This window comes from Corticium candelabrum, chromosome 12 (genome assembly GCF_963422355.1).
Source record: "Corticium candelabrum chromosome 12, ooCorCand1.1, whole genome shotgun sequence".
NCBI classification, from domain to species: Eukaryota; Metazoa; Porifera; class Homoscleromorpha; order Homosclerophorida; family Plakinidae; genus Corticium; species Corticium candelabrum.
Genome location: NC_085096.1, coordinates 4,405,381 through 4,425,482, shown reverse-complemented (window position 1 = coordinate 4,425,482; position 20,102 = coordinate 4,405,381). Strand labels below are relative to the sequence as shown.

General features: G+C 38.8%; 4 protein-coding genes across 4 annotated transcripts; 1 reads left to right on the top strand and 3 right to left on the bottom strand.

Moving 5' to 3' along the window:
- The first annotated feature begins 1,558 nt into the window (after window positions 1-1,558).
- Window positions 1,559-3,989, top strand: LOC134187605 (peroxidasin homolog). Its single transcript, XM_062655757.1, is given in 3 exon segments — window positions 1,559-2,517; window positions 2,577-2,694; window positions 3,909-3,989. Coding segments are annotated over 3 exon segments (1,158 nt in total).
- Window positions 3,789-5,466, bottom strand: LOC134187604 (uncharacterized). The gene has a single exon (XM_062655756.1). The coding sequence runs from the start codon at window positions 5,464-5,466 to the stop codon at window positions 4,123-4,125; it is 1,344 nt and encodes a 447-aa protein (XP_062511740.1). The 3' UTR covers window positions 3,789-4,122.
- Window positions 5,467-6,593: 1,127 nt separating this feature from the next.
- Window positions 6,594-7,652, bottom strand: LOC134188373 (uncharacterized). Its single transcript, XM_062656561.1, has 2 exons — window positions 7,025-7,652; window positions 6,594-6,963 (listed from the first exon to the last, which is right to left on the bottom strand). The coding sequence occupies exons 1-2, from the start codon at window positions 7,611-7,613 to the stop codon at window positions 6,767-6,769; spliced, it is 786 nt and encodes a 261-aa protein (XP_062512545.1). The 5' UTR covers window positions 7,614-7,652; the 3' UTR covers window positions 6,594-6,766.
- A 9,904-nt stretch (window positions 7,653-17,556) lies between these two features.
- LOC134187603 (peroxidasin homolog) lies at window positions 17,557-19,716 on the bottom strand. The gene has a single exon (XM_062655755.1). It carries the CDS (start codon window positions 19,714-19,716, stop codon window positions 17,557-17,559), a length of 2,160 nt encoding a protein of 719 aa, XP_062511739.1.
- Window positions 19,717-20,102: the final 386 nt, after the last annotated feature.

Genomic DNA, 20,102 nt, shown 5'->3' with positions numbered 1-20,102 from the left:
CAAGTAACATCATGCAGCAGACGGATACTTGTGGGACTTGGTGTCTAGTTCCAGAGCTCCGCCATTGTCATTGCCCATGGATGACTCAGGCCAAGCTCCAGGTAGCTGGTAGCACTGGCCCTAACCATCCACGTAGCGCATGGAGGTCCTGTCTCTAGAGGCAAGGGGAGCTATCTTCGCAACTGACCCTAATGTTGACGTCCTTCACGAATGGCGTGCGGGGCTCGACATTTGTCCATATTTTTGTCCATTTTGTCCATATGCCTTACTTATTACAACACGCATTCTAAATACATGACCCATTCCAGGGGCGGCGGAGCGAGTTGAAAGTTGAGGGGGCTGAAAGGGTAAACATTACAGAAAGCAGAAATTCTACAGCATAAAGTTGATAAAGTTGGGGGGGCTCTAGCCCCCCCCCCCAGCCCCCCCGGCTCCGCCGCCCCTGCATTCTTTGTACGGCCAAGATACTGTAGTGTTCTGACCGCAGAGACGCAGTCTGAGCGTACAGTACGTCGCGTGCAATCGCTGTTGCGAGGTCCCGGATGTGCTGAATGAATGCTAATCTTGTTCTTCTCGTTTTTTCCTGTAGAAATCGACACACTATCCGTGTAGCGCTTGGTGCATGAAACGTGTAGGTTGGATTCGGCCTAATGTCTCAGCCACCAAGACATCCTACTAACCTATTAAAATAGGAAGAAATACTGACTGAACGTTTGTGTGTTGTGCTATTTGGCAACGCGTATCCCTTCCTTTGCTTTGCTCTCTGGTTCGTTTGGTTGTTTTTTGTTTCTCTGTTGATTTGTATGCGATTAGAGCGGTCATTGTTCATTGTACGTTTTCCTGTAGTACCATGTATCGTTTGTCTCTTTTCATGTAGATCTGTTTGAATGTTCCTTCTAGTTCTAACGTTTGTGCAAGCTTATAAGGTCGTTTACTATTAGTCGAATTCCATGTAGACAGTTATGCATGAACATAGACAAGATGGAAAGAGTAGACTATGATTACCAAAATCGTAAATTTGTTATTTGCTACTAGAATATCAAGAATTCCTATCGAAATGTCTGAGTGAAGTTAAAGAGATTTGTGCCACCCGGCCAGAAAAGGCAAATACAATTACGGCCATGGCTATCCACAAAAAGAAAAGACAAGTTACAGCGGAAAGAATCATAATTGTAAACGAAGGACTGTCTATAGAAGCTCAAGTGATGAAGCAGGCTAAAGCTAAAATCTCAAACAATAGAAGATATGTGTGACAAAATCGACGCGTCACAAATTGAACAATGCAAAAAGGATTTGGCGTCAGGTACCAATGATGAATGTGGTCGAGTTGCCAACGTTGATAAGTTACGTACTACTGACGGAAAGTGCAATAGCAAGAGGTTTTCGTCTTTGGGTGCGCATAGTACACCATTTCTCCGTTTTCTGCCATCAGTCTATGGAGGAAGAGGATAATAATGAACCGGTGACGTAACGTGCCGGGAAAGAACTGCCTACTACCAGAAGAATCAGTCTCGAAATTCATCCTGATAAGCAATTCCCAGACCACGACCATAGTTACATGCTGACGCAATGGGGTCGATTTCTTGATCATGACTTTACTTTGGCTATGGAAAGCAGGGACGACATGGAATGCAAGAATAACTGCAAGACGACTAACAGAACATGCTTCAACATTCCAATCAAAAGTAATGATCCACAATTTGGTACGCAGGCTGAATTTCCAAGAAAATGTATTCCATTAATTCGATCGGCACCGTCGCCAGACAGCTGCCACAATGTTATCTTCCCTCGTGAGCAAATCAAAGAGATCACTTCTTACATTGATGCCACTAACGTTTACGGATCTAACGAAGCACTTGCCGAACGCCTGAGAACAAAATGAGGCGAATTTCTGAAAACCAACTTTGAAGGACAAAGTGTACCATTTGACTTCTGCTGCAATCCTAAATCTAATGATTCAAAGAAGGAATGCGTACCCAATCCTCCATGCACGGGACCGATCTGTTTCTGCTTTCTAGCTGGCGATCGACGATCTACAGAGCAAACGTTTCCGACGACGATGCACACTTTGTGGTTGCGCGAGCACAATCGTATCGTGTGCGAACTAAAGAAGATCAACTCAAACTGGGATCACGAGAGACTCTGTCAGGAAACACGAAAAATTGTCGGAGCTCTTCATCAAAGGGTCGTCTACAACTTGGACGGTCCCGAACTACTCGGCCGTGAAGTTTTCAAACGAATCGTTCCGCGGTATGTCGCATATGACGAGACCGTCAACGCGGGCATTCTTAACGAATTTGCGACGGCAGCCTATCGCATGGGTCACAGTCAACTGCGTAACACTCTAACTCTCTTCAACAACAACTACGGCCAGATCGACTCATTCAGATTTCGCGACTCATTTTTCCAATCTCATCGTTACCTCCTAAATCCTGATGGCACGGTTAGCAACGACAACTTTGAGAATTTTTTTTGTAGACTTCTCGAGCAAAAGTCTCAATTCATCGATCGCTTCATGTCCGAAGAACTCACCAATCACTTATTTCAACCGCGCGACAACAACGGTGTTCAAAAAGGCCGGGATTAGATTTGGCGTCACTAAACATTCAACGTGGACGTGACCACGGATTGCGCCCATACATCGATTATCGTACCTATGCTCTTACTATCTACAGAAAGCAACTGCCCTTAGTGGTAAATTCTTGTAACTCTCGTGCGATTTTTAAAAGTTGTCGAAGTTGTCTATGTGCAATTTTGATGATTTTCTGTATGATAAAGGCGTTCAACATTTCGTTCATTGACTGTTATTGTTATGCATACATAAAGTTGCAATCCGTCCGTCCGTCCGTCTGTCTGTCTGTCTGTTTTTCTGTTTGTTTGTCTGTTAATACTTTTTTATCCGTATGTCTGTCTGTCTGTCCGTTTGTCTGTCTGTTCGTTTGCCTGTCTGTCAGTAAGTCATTCTGTCCAACGGTCTGTCAATCAGTCTGTTCTGTCTGTCTGTCTGTCTGTTTGTCTGTCTGTCTGTCTGTCTGTCTTTCTGTCGTTCTGTCTGTGTGTGTGTGTGTGTGTGTGTGTGTGTGTGTGTGTGTGTGTGTGTGTGTGTCTGTCTGTCTGTCTGTCTGTCTGTCTGTCTGTTTGTCTGTTTTTCTGTTTGTCTGTCTGTCTGTCTGTCTGTCTGTCTGTCTGTCTGTCTGTCTGTCTGTCACATACATTATCAAACATAAACTTCCGGAAGAGCAACATGCAAAGATGCCGTTCTGTTGTTATCACTGCGAGTAGAAGAAACATGTACCTATTATTATAAAGTAAAGACAGTAAACTTTGGGACCGTCTAAAGCAGAAATCGGCGGCTGTCCGATATTTGATGGGCGTGTCCGATACTGGAAAAGCATCAGAAGTTCTATTTAGTCACCGTGAACAGCAATACGCCAAGTGATCAAGATGAATCTAGCAATTCGTGTTACTACTCTCTAAATTCATGCCCTAGATGCAGGAGCTTTTCGTGTGGTTTCCGTATACCATTGTCCGATGTTGGGGATTGTCTGATAATTGATATATAACTCTACTTGTGAGCGCATCACCGTATCCGGCCATGCTGCCATACATGCACTACTCTTTATCGACAGCATGCAAACTGCATGGACATCATGGACCCCGTGACAGTTCAAACAAATTCCAAGAGCAGTCAAAACTAGTACAGATGCATGCTAGCGCTAAACATTTAGGTTTCAGAAAAAAGTTTTGGCGAATGCAAAGAGGACAGTAACTAAAGTCTGTCCCAGCATTAAAGTCACAACCGAAAACGGGCAGCTGAGGGGCCACTTTGGAAGATACGGGATTGATACGGGCATCATTGGATAGCTCTTGATTCCCTTTATTCAATTATGGCAACGTGTTGTTCATAGGGTGTATTAGAGAGGAGATACAGCACACTTTGGAAATATAATGAGATAGAGGGTGGAGTTATGTCAATCAACGTTCTCTAAATGCATAGCTTGCCAAATTAGTTTCAACTCTTTAAGATAAAGACTGTAATTGAGACTGAAGTTGATACTCTAATGGACATATAAATTAGCTACCTGCTGTTGCTACGCCCTGTACAATACCAAAGGTCAACAGTTAGTCACTTTCTGTATCGCTAACAGTTTCTTCAGACTCAGAGCTCGAGGTGTCGCCATGGCCTACTTCTATTACCATTCGCTCAACTAGGTCGTCCATCAGTCCGTCTACTTCCCAATAGTGCTTCTCCACCTTTTCTCTTACATGTTCCACACAGCCAGCCCATCGATCTGGTGTGACTTCCAGCATTCCTTCTCTGGCAAGTTGCAAAATGTTCTCCATAGTAAAACCACTGATCCCTGTATTCTTTCTAGCTGCATAACCTTTGACTTGTGCCCATGCGAGCTCTATAGGATTTAGTTCACAGTGACCAACAGGGAGACGCAAACAGCTGTGTCCCTTTTCTTGTGCAAAGACGTCTGTTTGGTATACAGAAACAGGATTGGTTGCCCAAATTAAGAAATATAGTTCAGCTTTTAACATCTTCTTTTCATGGCGAATTTTATGCTTTGCAAGCCAGTCTAACATATCCTGTTTTCTGCTTGACTTGGTTGGTATTTTTTCAACAACTGCGTTGTGGTACTTGGCATTATCCAACACAATCACAGATCGAGGTGGACAGTTTGGTAACAGCTTCTCTCTAAACCACTCCATGAAATGTAAAATATTCATTTCGTTGTGATAATCGCCTGAGTCTCTTTTGCCAACAAAAATCAGTTCAGCTCCATCAATCCACCCTTGCTCACAACCTGCATGAAGGATTATGAGTCGTTTTCCTTTACCACTAGGAATCTTGAGGCCACCTTTCCCGTCATAGTCTGTCCAGCATTTTGTCACTGTATGGTGCTGATTTAGCCATGTTTCATCAAGGTAGATAATAGGCCTACCTTCTGATCGAAATCGTTTGATTTCTTTCAGGTATTGGGCTCGTGAGGCCACAATGCGGTGCTGTTCGTATAAACATTTTTTTCTGTTCATAGTTTTATGTCGAAAGCCCATTCTGCTAATGATCCTATGCAAACTTGCCCTTGAATATGGAAACTCCTCTTCTTCTACTAGAGCAGCGTGGAGTAGTGTTAATGTGGGGAAGACTTTGTCAGTGTAGAATTTATGAATTCTTCTCCTGATTACAGCCTCTTGAAAATTGTCTGTGTACTCTCTAACTGGTCCACTGTGTTCTTTTCTCCCTCTCTTCCTTGGACTTTCAATATGTCCCTTATCGTTATGTTCTCTGCAGATTCTGTAGATTGTTCTCTGGTGCATCCCTGTTGCTTCTGCTACTCTCTGGATCGGTTTGTCCAGAAGGATGGGGCCATCCTCCTTTTCTTTCACAAAGAAATCTCTCACGGAAAGCACAATTGACTTTTCTATACTTCTTATATGTCTTCCTGATTGTGTTGCCATTGGAAAATAGATAGAAAATATTCAAACACTAGCAGACCAGAATTAAAACTGAAAGCCAAAACTGACAATGCAGAGAGCGTTGGGTGTAGGCAATGCGTGGGACCTCCAAATGGAATCTCTGGTGACTGCTATAAACTTGTTACGTCACCTGCACTACACAGTCTGTTTCCGGTTTGGATACTGTTATCATTTTGCTTCTGAAAATGCATCTGAGTTCTGATTGACTGCAGACTACTAAGTTAGAACTTGGACTGTAACAGTTATGGGGCTTATTGAGTTCCAACCAGCCGCGTAAAAGAAAATGCGTTGCAATTATTTTTACACAGCTGCAAAGGACAGATGTCCGCTAATTAGGCAGGCCCTCCCAAGTTGCACACCACATAGATCTACTGAAGAACTTCTTGTAGCCAAGCTACTGTAGCTAAAAGATTCGGATGTTGTGGGTACGTACAGGGAACACTTACTTATCTAGTACCTGTGTTAGTTTACCTGGAGGGGATAGTAAACTGAAGCTAACTGGATCTATAATTGATTGTTGCAACAACATTGCATATGGTCCTTACAAGGTGCAGGGTTTCCTCAGCCACTCCCAAGGTACTCCCCCAAACCCATTATGACTTTAATTCTGGGACAGACTTTAATTGTCAAACAGTAAATTGCATACAGAGATTTCGCCGTTTTTTGTGTAGGCAGTTTGTTTCATTAAAAATTTTTAAAAAAATGCGTTTGGCATATTTGCATACATTAGGTTATTGCGCCATCTGTTAAGGAACACACTTACCGAGTTGTAAAGTAAATCTAGCATTCTAAAACGTTTGATTAAACAGCTATATAATATGGAGTTTATGAGAGCAGTAGAATGCTTTTCAGAAAACGTATAGACTGTAGAAAATTTTATGAACTCTTAATAGAAATTTATGTAAATGTGATATCTATATAAATATTTTGCCTGAGATAAAGCACACGGTTTAGGCTGACAAGTTTTCTCTCCCTCATCTATGAATTATAGAGTGTTTGCAAATATCTTTCCAGTCCAGAGAAAACCAAATAGCAAACGTTAGCTAGTTGTAATTCCAATTTCTGGAAGTTGTACTTTAGGTGCAAATGGTGCAAAAGACATGGTGCAAATACAATCATGTAATAGAAGCTGTCTCTAACGAATGCCTATAAATGAATATTAAACTATTGCGAACGTACACCTACATGGACAACAAACGTCAAAAAAGCTATAGCAGCTGCGTAGTCTAATGTAGTTAAAGCTAGAAGACAATCCTATAGTCAGTAAACATGTAGTGTACTCTCATTTGTCTTCCGCTTCGTCATCTGCAAAAGCAGACATTTCGTTTCCATGTTGCCCGAAAGATTGTGTGCTCACACGCGCTTGTGTGTGAGTATCTTCGTCGGTAACGAAAAATATGAGCCACTGTAGAAGCTTGCAACTACCTTCGTTTTCACGAACCGCCTTCATGGCTTGATAGCCACAAAATACCAAACGCCCTGAAAGAGACAGAAATTACCGAACGTCCATAACACGAATTGATAAATATGAAACATTTACCTATCAGAAATATAACAAAGAGACCGTTGACGAGCATGACCACAATAGAGAACACTTTGCGATCATAAGCATCTTCTACAGCGAGAATGTTAGAGGTCGCATCTTGCAGAGCAATTAGTGTTCCAAGCATGAGACTGAGGGAAATGACCATAAGGGAAAGAAGCTGCAGCAGCTGCTCTGATTTTCGCTTAATTGGTTTGCAGTGTGCATGAAGCACGAGAAATACATTAGCAATCATTGCTGCTATGGCAACTCCCGAAAGACTTTTGCCACCGAAGTACTCGATTCCACATGTAAGCAGGAATTTTCTAACGATTTCTAATAATTCCCAAAACCAAAACTTTGTTTCGTAATTTTCATCCAAAAACTGCAGTGAGTTGAGTATGTCATCTTTAGCACTATTTCGTCTGCTGTGGAGAGGAATAAATTCGTCATCATCATCCGGAGTATCCCTTGCAATTTTGTGCCTTTTGTAAAGAGCAAACAGCAGCAGTAGAGGTAAGACCAGTACGTAGACAGACATAGACCAGCAAATTAAAAAGAGAACTCTGTGATTACCTTGTAGTGAGTAATCGCATTCTATACTCATGTCGACCTTTAGGTACCAAGGACAGACCTGCTGACCACGATAATGACAAATCTGATGACATGTCCACACTTTGTATGGGAGAGTGGACATAACCTGAGCAGTCGCGGATGGATAACCGAGAAAAATAATCCACCAGCTGTTTCTCATGCACGATCTCCTGGCTAGAGAGCGACTTCGGTCGTCACTTTGCAAGCGTGGGCAACAATACGGCACGGCACAATATCGTATCCAGTAGTATGCGAAGACCAATAGTAAAAGCAAACATTGACCCGTCAGATTGACGACTGTCTTTTGCAGAGCGTTAAGGCGTAAGCGCGAACTAAGACAAGATGGAGTGGCTATCTCAATAACGTTCAGTTCGATGGATTTTAACCAAGCGCCGGCAGCGAGGAGAATCTCAGGCCAAGGTACATAGCGCAGAGCTGAAAGAACGCCAGCCATAACTTGAACAAATCCTACAATTATCTTGACTTTGGAGGCGATCTGATCGACGACAGTTGCCGCTTGTCGTTTACCTCTCATTGCCAGTTTGTCTACCATGAAGAGAAGAAACAGGAAAAGTACAAAGAGCAACACGATAGACGCTAGTTGTAAACAACTACGCCAAACGGGTGGACACGTGACGCACTCGCTCGACCAAAAGAAATATCCGTTGTCGCATAGAGAACAGAGCGGACCGGAATATCCCTTCTTACACATTTCTTCATTTGTCACTCCACCATTACAACTCTTTGCCAGAGGACAGCGATAGACGATTGGTAAGGCTCCATTAAAACTAACCGATTCATTGCTATACGAATCATTTTCTATTCGGATTTCTCTGACAAATTTCACAAATTTGTCTTGATTGCTTGAATTTTTCCAAGACCACCAGTATCCACTCATAACTGTAGGAAAGTCATTCTGACAGGCGAGTCCTTCTGAAGTGGCATTACATGCTAAGCATGAATCAAATCTGTCAAGTCTGTAGTAACCGTCGAGACAAGGACAGGCTCTGAATCCTGCATGAACTGTGGTGTTTGTGCCGGTCGGACAAACCATGCAATCTCGTGGACTTCGACCAGGAATCCGAAATGGTTGGACAAAAGTACCGTCTACACACTTCTTGCATTCTTTTTGTCCAGCTTGATCTTAATACCAGCCCCCTAGGGCAATATTGTAAGTTTAGTAATTATAGGTACAGTTTGTGTGTATGTGTGTGTGAGTGTGTGTGTGTGTGTGTGTGTGTGTGTGTGTGTGTGTGTGTGTGTGCGTGCGTGCACGCGTGTGTATCTGTTCTCAATCACCTGCTGGACAAAATTGACAAATCCCGAGTGTGCCATTTTTGTCATCGAAAATGGTAGCATTTTTTCCAGATGAGCATTCACTGCATTGATAGTTGTTTGAATCTAATGTAGAATGGCAGCTATAGCCAGATTGAGAATAGGTATTTGCTGACTGTTTGCTAAGATACTCCAATACAACTCCATTGCCTTCAGTTCCACATTGTCTATTGAGAAATCATATGAGCACAAACTTACCCTTAACTTCTTGTAATTTGGTCTGTTTTACATATTTATTTTGTCACTGACACGTGGCACTCGTTTCAACTTGCAGCAATTTAACCAACTATATAGCAAAAAAATTAAAAAGTGTTAAAGAATTAAATATTTGCAACATTGCTTCTTGTTACTAACATTGTGCAATTGCTCAAATGCACAAACAATTCGTTTGGCAGAGATGTTAAATTGTTATCAATCAAGTATCTAAACATCATGTATATTATAAAATGTTAATAACCGTTTATTGCTTCTCACAATTTCTTCAGTGATGGTAGAGTGTTCAGCGATCCGGCTTCGATATGTTCCATTTTGTTTCTCATAAGGTATCTGTAAAAATTTATAAATTGATGGTGTGCTCTAAGTTACAAGTGAATTGATTTAAATGTTGGTACAATTCACGAAGAAGAAAGAGGTTGGTGAAAGAGTAACTTTTAATCGTTTTTAGATGATTTCCCACAAGATATCTAAAATAGTAAGAAGCACTTGAATCAATTCTAAATACCGTCATGCCTATACTCAAATATCGTAAATGGACATAACTCAAAAGATGACTGCACTATGAATGTGGTATGACAACTTGTTTTCCAAATTTCTTCGGTCAATAACTAAGTGATCGTGAGGTACATATGCATACATAGCCATTATGGTTGAGAGTCTATATGCATAAGTAAAGTTCTGATATCTTTGCACAATGTACACAATTTGATGTACTTAAAGCAGATCATTATAAAAAAGAAGTTTCCTGTCATATCAATGGATGAACACAAACATTTTAGTATAGATATAAAACATTTTTACATATATATTGTTTATACGGATGCAAATAATAAATATCAATTTTATTTTTTATATTTTAATTTTTGATTTTAATTTAAACGTTTTCTTTGTAATGTTCAATTTTTTAATAAGTATTATTTATTATTTTATATTTTCAAGTTTCAATTTTGATTTAATTTGTTCGGCCATTGTTGATCATGAGTTTAGCCAGTTTATCAAAAAAGCCAATGAGAGTCAGCTTATGAGAGCTTATGTGACTTAGTGCTATTATTATTATTTTACAGGTTCTTGATTAGTAGAGATTAAAACAAAGGTATTTACAAAAATTTATTAATAAATAATGAATCATTTAATCATTTTATAAAGATAATTACTAAGTATAGAAAATGTGTATGTAAATTGTTTTAATTAAGTAAAACTAGTTTTAATTTTAAGTAGCATGCTCAAGTCAATGTCATCCATTTTAATAATAATAATTGTAATTACGCATTTGTTTTCTAATTATGTCAAAATGTTAAACACAAATACAAAAACAAGTGTAAACATTGTAAGCTATGTCTGCTAACATGCTATTGAAATATAAACAAATATAAGTAAATTTTATACAATATTCCCAAAATCTTCTGTTTTGATAAGCTTCGAGGAAGTTCCGTCAAATAGTTGAAAGACAAATCACTAACAACAAAACATTGACACAATATTAAAATAATGTTTAAACAAAAAGTTGATCACAGCTCCATAATGGTAACGGTTTCAAATAGAGACTCTTCAATTTCGTTCAAACGGTTGTGGAATAGATATCTAAATGAAGAGATATACATGCATTAGGAAATTGCGTGCATTCTAAACAAAAGCAATTTTACAAATGCATCAGTAGTTGCTGTTTCTTAAATATTGCACCGCTTAATGATCTAAGTAGATTGAAAGATAAGTCCCTAAATACAAATTTATTGTTTCTTTAGCACATTGAATCACAGAAGCTGCAGACAATTCAACAATTGGTTTCTCCGTATGATTGAAGAGTCCGTCTGGTAGCTGAGCTATTTCGTTGTATGATATATCCCTAGTAATTCAATATTCATATAATGCAAATGATTGTCACTTGCCAACCAATCATGACTTACAGGTTTTGTAAATTTGTAAGATGCCTGAATGCTCCGGCATGAACTTGCTTTATGCCACAATTGTTTAAGATCCTCAAAATAGAAGAAAATAATATTATTAATTAAAAGATTAGATTTGCTGTTTTACATAAATGTATACAAATACTCACAGAAAGGTAACAGCCGGCAAAATATGAAAGTTTTCTTGGAGTTCATTTAAGTTGTTGTTGTTGACATTCAATTCGCTAAACATGATTAAATAATTTAAACAATGATTGTTTTGTGACATCGTGGCTCACAATTTTCCGCTTCGAAATCCGAGCCTTTCTAGCGTCTTTAAAGAGTTTCCATCTATTTGACTACTTTGCAAATTGCTAATAGCATATATCAATAATTATTGAGATAGAAATACGAAAATGTTTTCGTTTATTGATTAAACACACACGCGCTCGCTCGCACGCACGCACACACACACTCACACACATACATACACACTCACTCACTCACACACACACACACACACACACACACACACACACACACACACACACACACACACACACACGCACACGCACACACAAACATACACTAACATGCACGCACACACATGCACATATGCACTCAAACACAAACACGCACGCATGCACGTACGCACTGACAAAGCCGTGTATGCACAAACGGATGCAAACATGCTTGCTAGCTGTCATAATACTAACAGAGTCGAAAGGATTGGCAAGTCAGTAATGCCTCCATTTTCAATTCGAAGATTTACATCAACCATACCATCTAAACTCCTGCGCATATCACAGTTAATATCAAACAAAGCTACATTTTAAATTAAAATAGAATATTTTACTTACAAAATTCGCAAGCGTTGCAAATTGGACAAGTCACCAGACTTGATTGTATGAATTCTATTTCGAGTCAATTGTCTATACAATTATCAGTTAGTCATGTGTGTATATATTAGAACTGATTAAACTCACAATTCTTGTATGTTATATTCAGACAAAGCGAATAAATTTCTTTGAAAGAAATTAGTCACTGAAGTAATGCGGTTGTGCTCTAGATAGCTAAAACCACATTAATTAAACACAGAAACGTGTATATACAATGTGTAGCACAACTATGTTCATGGTAAAGTATAGTTTTCTTACTTACACTCTGACAACACGTCGAGGTAGCCAGAATGGACTCGAAATCTTGTTGTAGTTTCCCTTTCTGCAAAAAGCAACAGAATTGTTTACATCATGATCAACATGCAGGCTGCGGCAGTAATAATTTTATGCATTTTTTCTAAAAAATATTTAATACAACAGTAACACGTATTTTCAACTTTTATTTTTGTGCCCAAAATTAAATCATTGGTGTCAAAATTGTATAAAAATAATAAAATTTATTTGCATAAAAGGTAAAAATATTTGGGTTTAAAATTATAAGAATAGCAATAACGAAACATAGTGTCTAAACATACATAATTTATATTAATTATATATATATATATATATATATATACATGACTTTGGGCTCTCGGCTTAGAAGCATACACGTCTGGATCCGCCCCTGTGCAAGGTGTTTGCAATCCTTTACGAATAACTTTTTATTGATCAAAGACAGTTTGCGAAGTCTAGTAGTCTTTATATAATAATTACTACATCTTACATGATTTGGAGGTTATGAAATGCTAAGAAGTAGTCGCTATCGACGAATGGCACACTGCAATGTTCAAAGTTGCTGGAATGGGACACACAAAAGACACTCCACAGTCAGATAACAACCGGATAAACGAAGTTGCTAGATAAACAACGACTACCGTGTCTTACAATTCGAGAACATTCTGCACAGGAAACTCGTGGCTAGATGGCATGCCGTTGCTGAAGTCTCTGTTGCTGCAATCAACAGTTTTGGTAGGATAATTACAGTCGCAAACATTGCATCCATTCTCGGTCCAAATTCGTGGCCAATCTTGCTTTTGCTGCGAAGGCAGAGTGCGTAGCGAAGAGTTGCTTGATTGCGCGGTACAGTGAGTCGTCGTTGTGTCAGAAAACAGCCATAAGACTATCAGCATAATAGCAACCGTTGGAGAACGCATGGCAGACTGAAAGTCGACCAACCAAGCAGAGAAACTCTAGAATTGCTGCCCGTATGTTTCTCTTGCTATAACGTCTATGTATATTCACGATAGGCGGTTTCCATTTGTTAGATCTTCACAGAGTTCTGTATTGTTTGTTACGCATGCAATGAATTCCAAGGCCTTGTAGATACCTTAGGTTTGCGCAAACTCAAAAAGGTGTTGTGATCGTAGAAGGAACGTTGTGAAATTGGTGTGACAAAAGTAAAGGGCCACGCTTGCACTCTAGAACACGGCATTGTTGTACTATATGTAAATGAGCAAAAGCAAACTTTGTAAGGCAAATGTATATATGTAAAAATAATTCTAATCGTACTTTGTTCTATATCTAAGAAACCTAAAAAGGTTTGTAGGGCAAATGTATATATGTAAAAATAATTATAATTGTATTCTTGTTCTATGTCCAAAAGAGCAAAAGCAAAGTTGGTAAAGCAAATATATATTAAAAATAATTATAGTTGTATTTTTGTACTATATCTAAAAGAGCAAAAGTAAAGTTTATAGGTTAAATGTATCTATGTAAAATAATATTAATTGTATTTTTTCTATATCTAATAGAGCAAAATCAATGTTTGTAGGGCAAATGTATATATGTAAAAATAATTATAATTGTATTTTTGTTCTATATCTAAAAGAGCAAAAGCTAAGTTCATAAGGCAAATGCATATTTTTAAAAATAATTTTAAATAATTTATTGTTCTATATCTAAAAGAGCAAAATCAAAGTTTATAGGACAAATGTATATATGCAAAAATTATTTTAAGTAAAACTTATACTATTTTACGGGGTTTAGTATTACTACTAATTTATAATTATGATTTTCAAATTTATTGTCACATTTTGTATTTTTGACTTTGCAAGGTGAGGTATAATTTTAATTAATCTTTAAAATTTTCAGTCTCGTTTCTACTGCAGCCAGCGCCGTTTCACGCTCTTCTTCATGTATACGCAATAATACATAACCACACTGACATTTGTCGTATTTCCATTTTCTAGCAGCAAATACAAAATTGAAACGATTCTTTCATTTCCAGACATAATCGCGTTTTCAACAACTCTGCTTTTCTCCTACTCTGCAAGAGACATAAACACGGGATATGAGTATACAGACAAGTCCGTATGGAATAAAGGAGTCCAAGTTAGTTGCTTTAAATTTGCAAGTAGAGTATATGGAATGGTCACGCCCTATAGGTATAGAGGAGTAAGGTCGCTCCAGGGTCTCTATTCTTGAAATGAAATAATTTCTTAAAACCGCAGTAAAGCATACACATGTCATAGACGTGTACAGATCTCTTTTACATATGATATTACATAACGGTATAACAACCATCTGCAATTACTGATGTTGTAGCAAAGTATCCACTAGATGATTTAAGCAAACGTGCTTCGCTTCTTCTTCATCCTGTGTACCAGTAACCATAATTATAGTAAATTATTTTGCTTTCAAATTCTTTGACTTTCAAGCCTTCAAATTGTATTTGAATATTACTAGTGTAATATATAATATTTTTGAGCCATCGAAAAAGAAATTTATACTAGAGCTTGCAAGTTACAGCTGTCATTATCACTCCGCCATTAATTAATTTAAACTAATTAGTTAACAACAATACACCTCCGGGACAGTTCTCCTTCAAATGGTTTGCCAGGGCTAAGAAAGGACTAATCATCTTGTATTTTAATATATAAATACTATATATATATATATAAATACTATATATATATATATATAAATACTATATATATATATATATATATATATATATATATATATATATATATATATATATATATATATATATATATATATATAGACAAAGATTGAAACTTTGACGGCACTGTTGCCTGTGTTAATATTAGTTTATAAAAGAAAACCTATGTATTACTTTAGTTAAGTCGTTGTGTCTCTTTCTTCGAAATGAAATTGGAGTCTACAAACACACAAACAATGTGTTGGCAAAGAGGCAATAAATATTGATATATATATATATATATATATATATATATATATATATATATATATATATATATATATATATATATTTACGAATATGCAGCAAAAATGGTAAGAATGTAGTTACATGTAAACATATTCTGGAGGCAAGGTGGCTATAAAATTTATTAATAAAGAATTATAAATTTTTTTATTTAGCCGATTAGTGAAATATTTGCGTTTTAAATTTACAATTTTATTTTCTATTTGCTAAATGCTTTGATTTGTATTGTTAGAGTAAAAAATAAAAAGAGTAAGGATTGATGTATAAATAGAATACATGAATTAACCTTAGAGTAATGAGATATTTATGCATGAAATCGCTTGAATAGTTTAAATAAGAGAGGACTGATCTTCTACTGACAAAATAAAATCATTATAATTCATGACATAATTTATCATTTGTTGCTGCTAGTAGAGTTTAAACAGTCAAACGGTCAAGTTGTCTGCTTTACAACAATGCACGCCTCCGCTGTTTAAACAAGTTCTTGCGCGCTCGCTTCGCTCAAATGTGCAGGGAACGCGAGGCTACGTAGCTCGCAAACAGTCTGTTAGGATTAGAATCTTTTTTTTGTGCGCTCAAGCTCATTTTGACGATTTTCGCTACCTCGAGGTGTTGAAATTTTGTATGGAAAAGACGTCAAATGCGCTCGTCAGCGTAACGGAGGTAAAAATCGATATCAGATTGTTGTACCTCGTCTGACGAATCGTCGTGCCAAGTTTTTTGGTTCTACGTTTTAGTTTTGCCAACTTAATAGAAGAAGAAGGTTTGTAATGGCGTGCATATCGTCTTCGCGCTACGGTCGAGTGTGCCGGAAGTTCTCGGCAAGTTGCAAGGTTGGTTGGAAACATGCAAGTGAGCTAGACGTAAGCTACAGACACTGTTTGTACACTTTAGAGACGAATGGAGCTAGTTATGTTGTGCCGTCGCTTCTGACTAGGAGGAAAGGAATACCGGAAGTGCAGGGTTACTCAAGAATGCACGTCGATTGGAAGGTGAAGCCAGGAGTTTCGAATATTGTCACATTGCAGACTTAGCAATTGATGATGAAATGAAAATGTAAAGGAAAGTTAATACAAATAATTTTTTTTCATAAAATTGGTCTGTGTAGGGAATCAGGCCCTAAAATTATTAACAAAAGGTTTAGAGACAAGCCAGAAATTATGCTTGAATCTCTCTATAATTATAAGTTATGTGTTGATTGGCTGGCTTTGGATTTTTAGAGCGCTTTGGATGAGTGAGACCAGGTACTGTGCTGAGATTGCCATCTGCGCATGCTCAGCGACTATCTGTGCTTTTAATTAATTAAGTCAACATCCGGTGTGCCGAAATGGTTTTTTCAGGTATCATTCCAGTGATCTAATTGTTTGTTGACGCACAAGCGCTGCATGGAGGAGCGACGCGAACGCCTGACGAGGCTATGGCCTATTGCGAAGTTTGATTTGAGCATGCGCGAACTTCTTGCTAGATCTCTGCACGCGGCACGTGGACAAAACAACCAGACAACAGTACACGCATGTATTTGTTGTAGAGATAAAATTAAAATATTTGAATTGTGTATTGTAAAATGTAAGCTACTATTATTAGGTGTGGGCTTTTAATTAATTAACTGCATCAGCTGCATGGCTTTCCCAATTTTACAAACCCAACAAATTCTGATTGCTCTGAATGTCTAGTAATAGCATGCATATTGCAATAAGAGTAACTCTACGAGGACAGTACCTCCACTAAGGCTCAACAGCTCCATTTAACTCTGGGATACTTGTTTTTATACAAGTGTCTTATATCTCAAGAGATCCGTGGCATGTACCAATTCGGGAGATCAAAAAATTTAATTATTATGTGGTAGAAGTCATTCAAATTGTAAACAGAGGGAAGCAGTAACTAGATGTGTGTGTGTGTGTGTGTGTGTGTGTGTGTGTGTGTGTGTGTGTGTGTGTGCGTGTGTGTGTCTATGTGTTTGTGTTATAGCCGTATATCAATTTAGGCGATAGAAAAGGATTATCTATCAATGGCTACATTTTCTCCAGAGCCAACTCGTGTGTACACGTGCAATGAGTAGTTCATATGTGAGCTAATGGACAGTAAAAATGATTTTAATAAATCTACATGCATTTTTGCGTTTCAAATTGAGAGTCAAAACAATGTTATATTTGGCATACTAATTATAAGCGTCGCGATGATCATTAGTAGCTTTACAATTACTGTAAAATTATATCTAGCTCTTCATAAGACATCATGCGGATAGCAGAGTTTATAATTTCAATTTATCTTCACAACTTCCGCAAAGCTCATGACCATTTATAACTACCATGCACATTGCAAATGAACAAAACTACAGTCACACTTTTAGTCAACTAGTCACTTGTGACGCAAAATCATTTATTTCTATATTTCTTCTTAGACACATGCGTCACATGTTTTGCGACAAAGGATGCGCCAAATAGTAAACTTGCAACGTCCGGTAGTCTTCTTGAATTTGCATATAAATGGAGACCACTTGTCAATGCATGTGTTTACTACACAGAAAGCATTACAAGCTACAACATCTGCAATGTAAATAAATGCACTTGTAAGTATGAACCGACCTTTCCATGCGATGAAGCTCATGCCATGTTTCCTCTTTACATCCGAGCACGAAATCCGAGGGTTATTCCTATTCGAATCGAGGAATGCTTTAGGTTGAATGTTCGATATTTGCGAATTGGCACAAATTACGGCAGACAGAGTCACTTTATCGATTTGGTTAAGCTGCTGAGATATAAAAATTCCCGGATTTTGATAAAAGAACCTGTCCCCATCTCTTGAACGAATTAGCTGCTCTGCAACTATGACGGAGAAAGTTGGACCAAGCTGTCCACCAGTTCGTTGGCTAACCGGGAATGCTACCTCGAGTCGCGTCTCCAGCAAGCCGCATACCCACAGGTCACACTGGGCAATTGATCCGTAAACAAGAGCGATTTTAATCTTGTTTTCTACTGACATGATTAGTTGAGGTATAGGGATATCCATTTGTTTGAGCTTGGTAAGAGCATAGGTACGATAATCGATGTATGGGCGCAATCCGTGGTCACGTCCTCGTTGAATGTTAAGCGACGCCAGATCTAATCCGGGTCCTGTCTGAGTACCGTCACTTGTGCGTGGCTCAAACAAGTGATTGGTAAGCTCGTCGGACACGAAGCGATCGATAAATTGAGAGTTTTGCTCGAGAAGACTACGAAGCAAGTTGTCAAAGTTGTTCTTGCTCACTGAGCCGTCGGGATTTAGGAGGTAACGATGAGGTTGGAAGAATGCGTCACGAAATCTAAACGAGTCGATCAACTGATAGTTGTCGTTGAGGCGATTCAGAGTATTCCGCAGTTGGCTGTGACCCATGCGATACGCCGCCGTCGCAAATTCGTTGATAATGCCCGCGTTAACGGTCTCGTCGTATCCGCGATACTTTGGAACAAGTCGATCGAACACAAAGTGACCGAGCAGCTCAGGAGCGTATTCGCTGTAGACGATCCTCTGATGAAGAGCTCCGATAATTTTCCTCGTCTCTTGATAAAGAACCTCGTCACTCCAGTGTGAGTTTATTGCCTTCAAGATCCGTGCGATACGATTGTGTTCGCGTACCCACAGAGTGTGCATTGTCGTCAAGAAGGTCTGCTCGGTAGAACGTCGATCTCCCGCCAGAAAGCAGAAACAGACCGGTCCCATACAGGGTGGGTTAACATTGCATTCGTGCTTGTCTGGGTTACATTCAAAATCAAACGGTAAACTCTTTCCGTCGAAGTTAGTCTTTAGCATTCCGTCGACGCCTGATCTTAGTCGTTCAGCGACACTCTTCACGGATCCGTAGACATTGGATGCGTCGATATACGCCGTGATCTCGTTTACTTGTTCACGAGGAAAGACAACGTGGCGACAGATGTCCGGTGATGGCGCCGATCGGATCAACGGAATGCATTTTCTTGGAAACTTGCACGCGGTACCGAACTGTGGATCATCGCTATCGATCAGAATATTGAAGCATCTCTCGTCACTCGTGAAGCAGTCGTTCCTGCACGTCCTGTCGTCTTCGGTTTCCATGGCAAGAGTGAAATCATGATCCAGAAACTGACCCCATTGCATTAGTAAGTAGCTGTGATCATTATCAGCAACTGCTTTGTCCGGATGGAGCTCTAGGCTAATGTTTCTAGCACTAGGCAGACGTTTTCCATTGCGTTTTGTAACAGGTTCATTAAATCCCGTTCCGCCATAGGCTGAAGGCAGAAAACGATTGAACGGTTGGTCGTGTGCACCCCATGACGTAAACATTTTGTTGTTGCACGTGCCGTTAATGGTACGGTACTTGTCGACGTTATCAATCTTATCACAGTTGACATTGGGTCCGGATGGCAATTCTTTCTGGCATTCCTCGATTTCAGAAACATCGATTCCGTCACAGATTGCTATTAGTGATTTGAGATTTCTAGTCTTTGCAATCTCAAGCACTCGGCTCTCAATCCTTCTTCCATGATTTCCTAATAGGATGCCTTCTGGTGTAGGTTGTCTTTCTTTACTGTGCATGTCCATGGCTCTCATTGCTTTTCCGTTTTTCTTTTCTAAAGCTTGACAGAAATCTTTGACTTCTTGTAGACTTTTGGGCGGAAAAGTGAGGTCTGAGGTATTGGAAGTCAAGAAATATTGCAGATAATATATTTTATTTATGCTGTTTATTGATTAATATTTTCAATACGTTGTGCACACTGTGAAATATATTGTCCTACTTGGCAGATAGTTATCGATGGTATAGTTATGCATTATCTTAGGCAGTTAGTATTATGCCAAGACTCTAACTATTGCAAGTCTGTCTTAAAATTATAGAATTGAATTCCCGTAAACAGCTGCAGTAGTCTCAGTTGTGTGTGTGTTTGTGTGTGTGTGTGTGTGTGTGTGTGTGTGTGTGTGTGTGTGTGTGT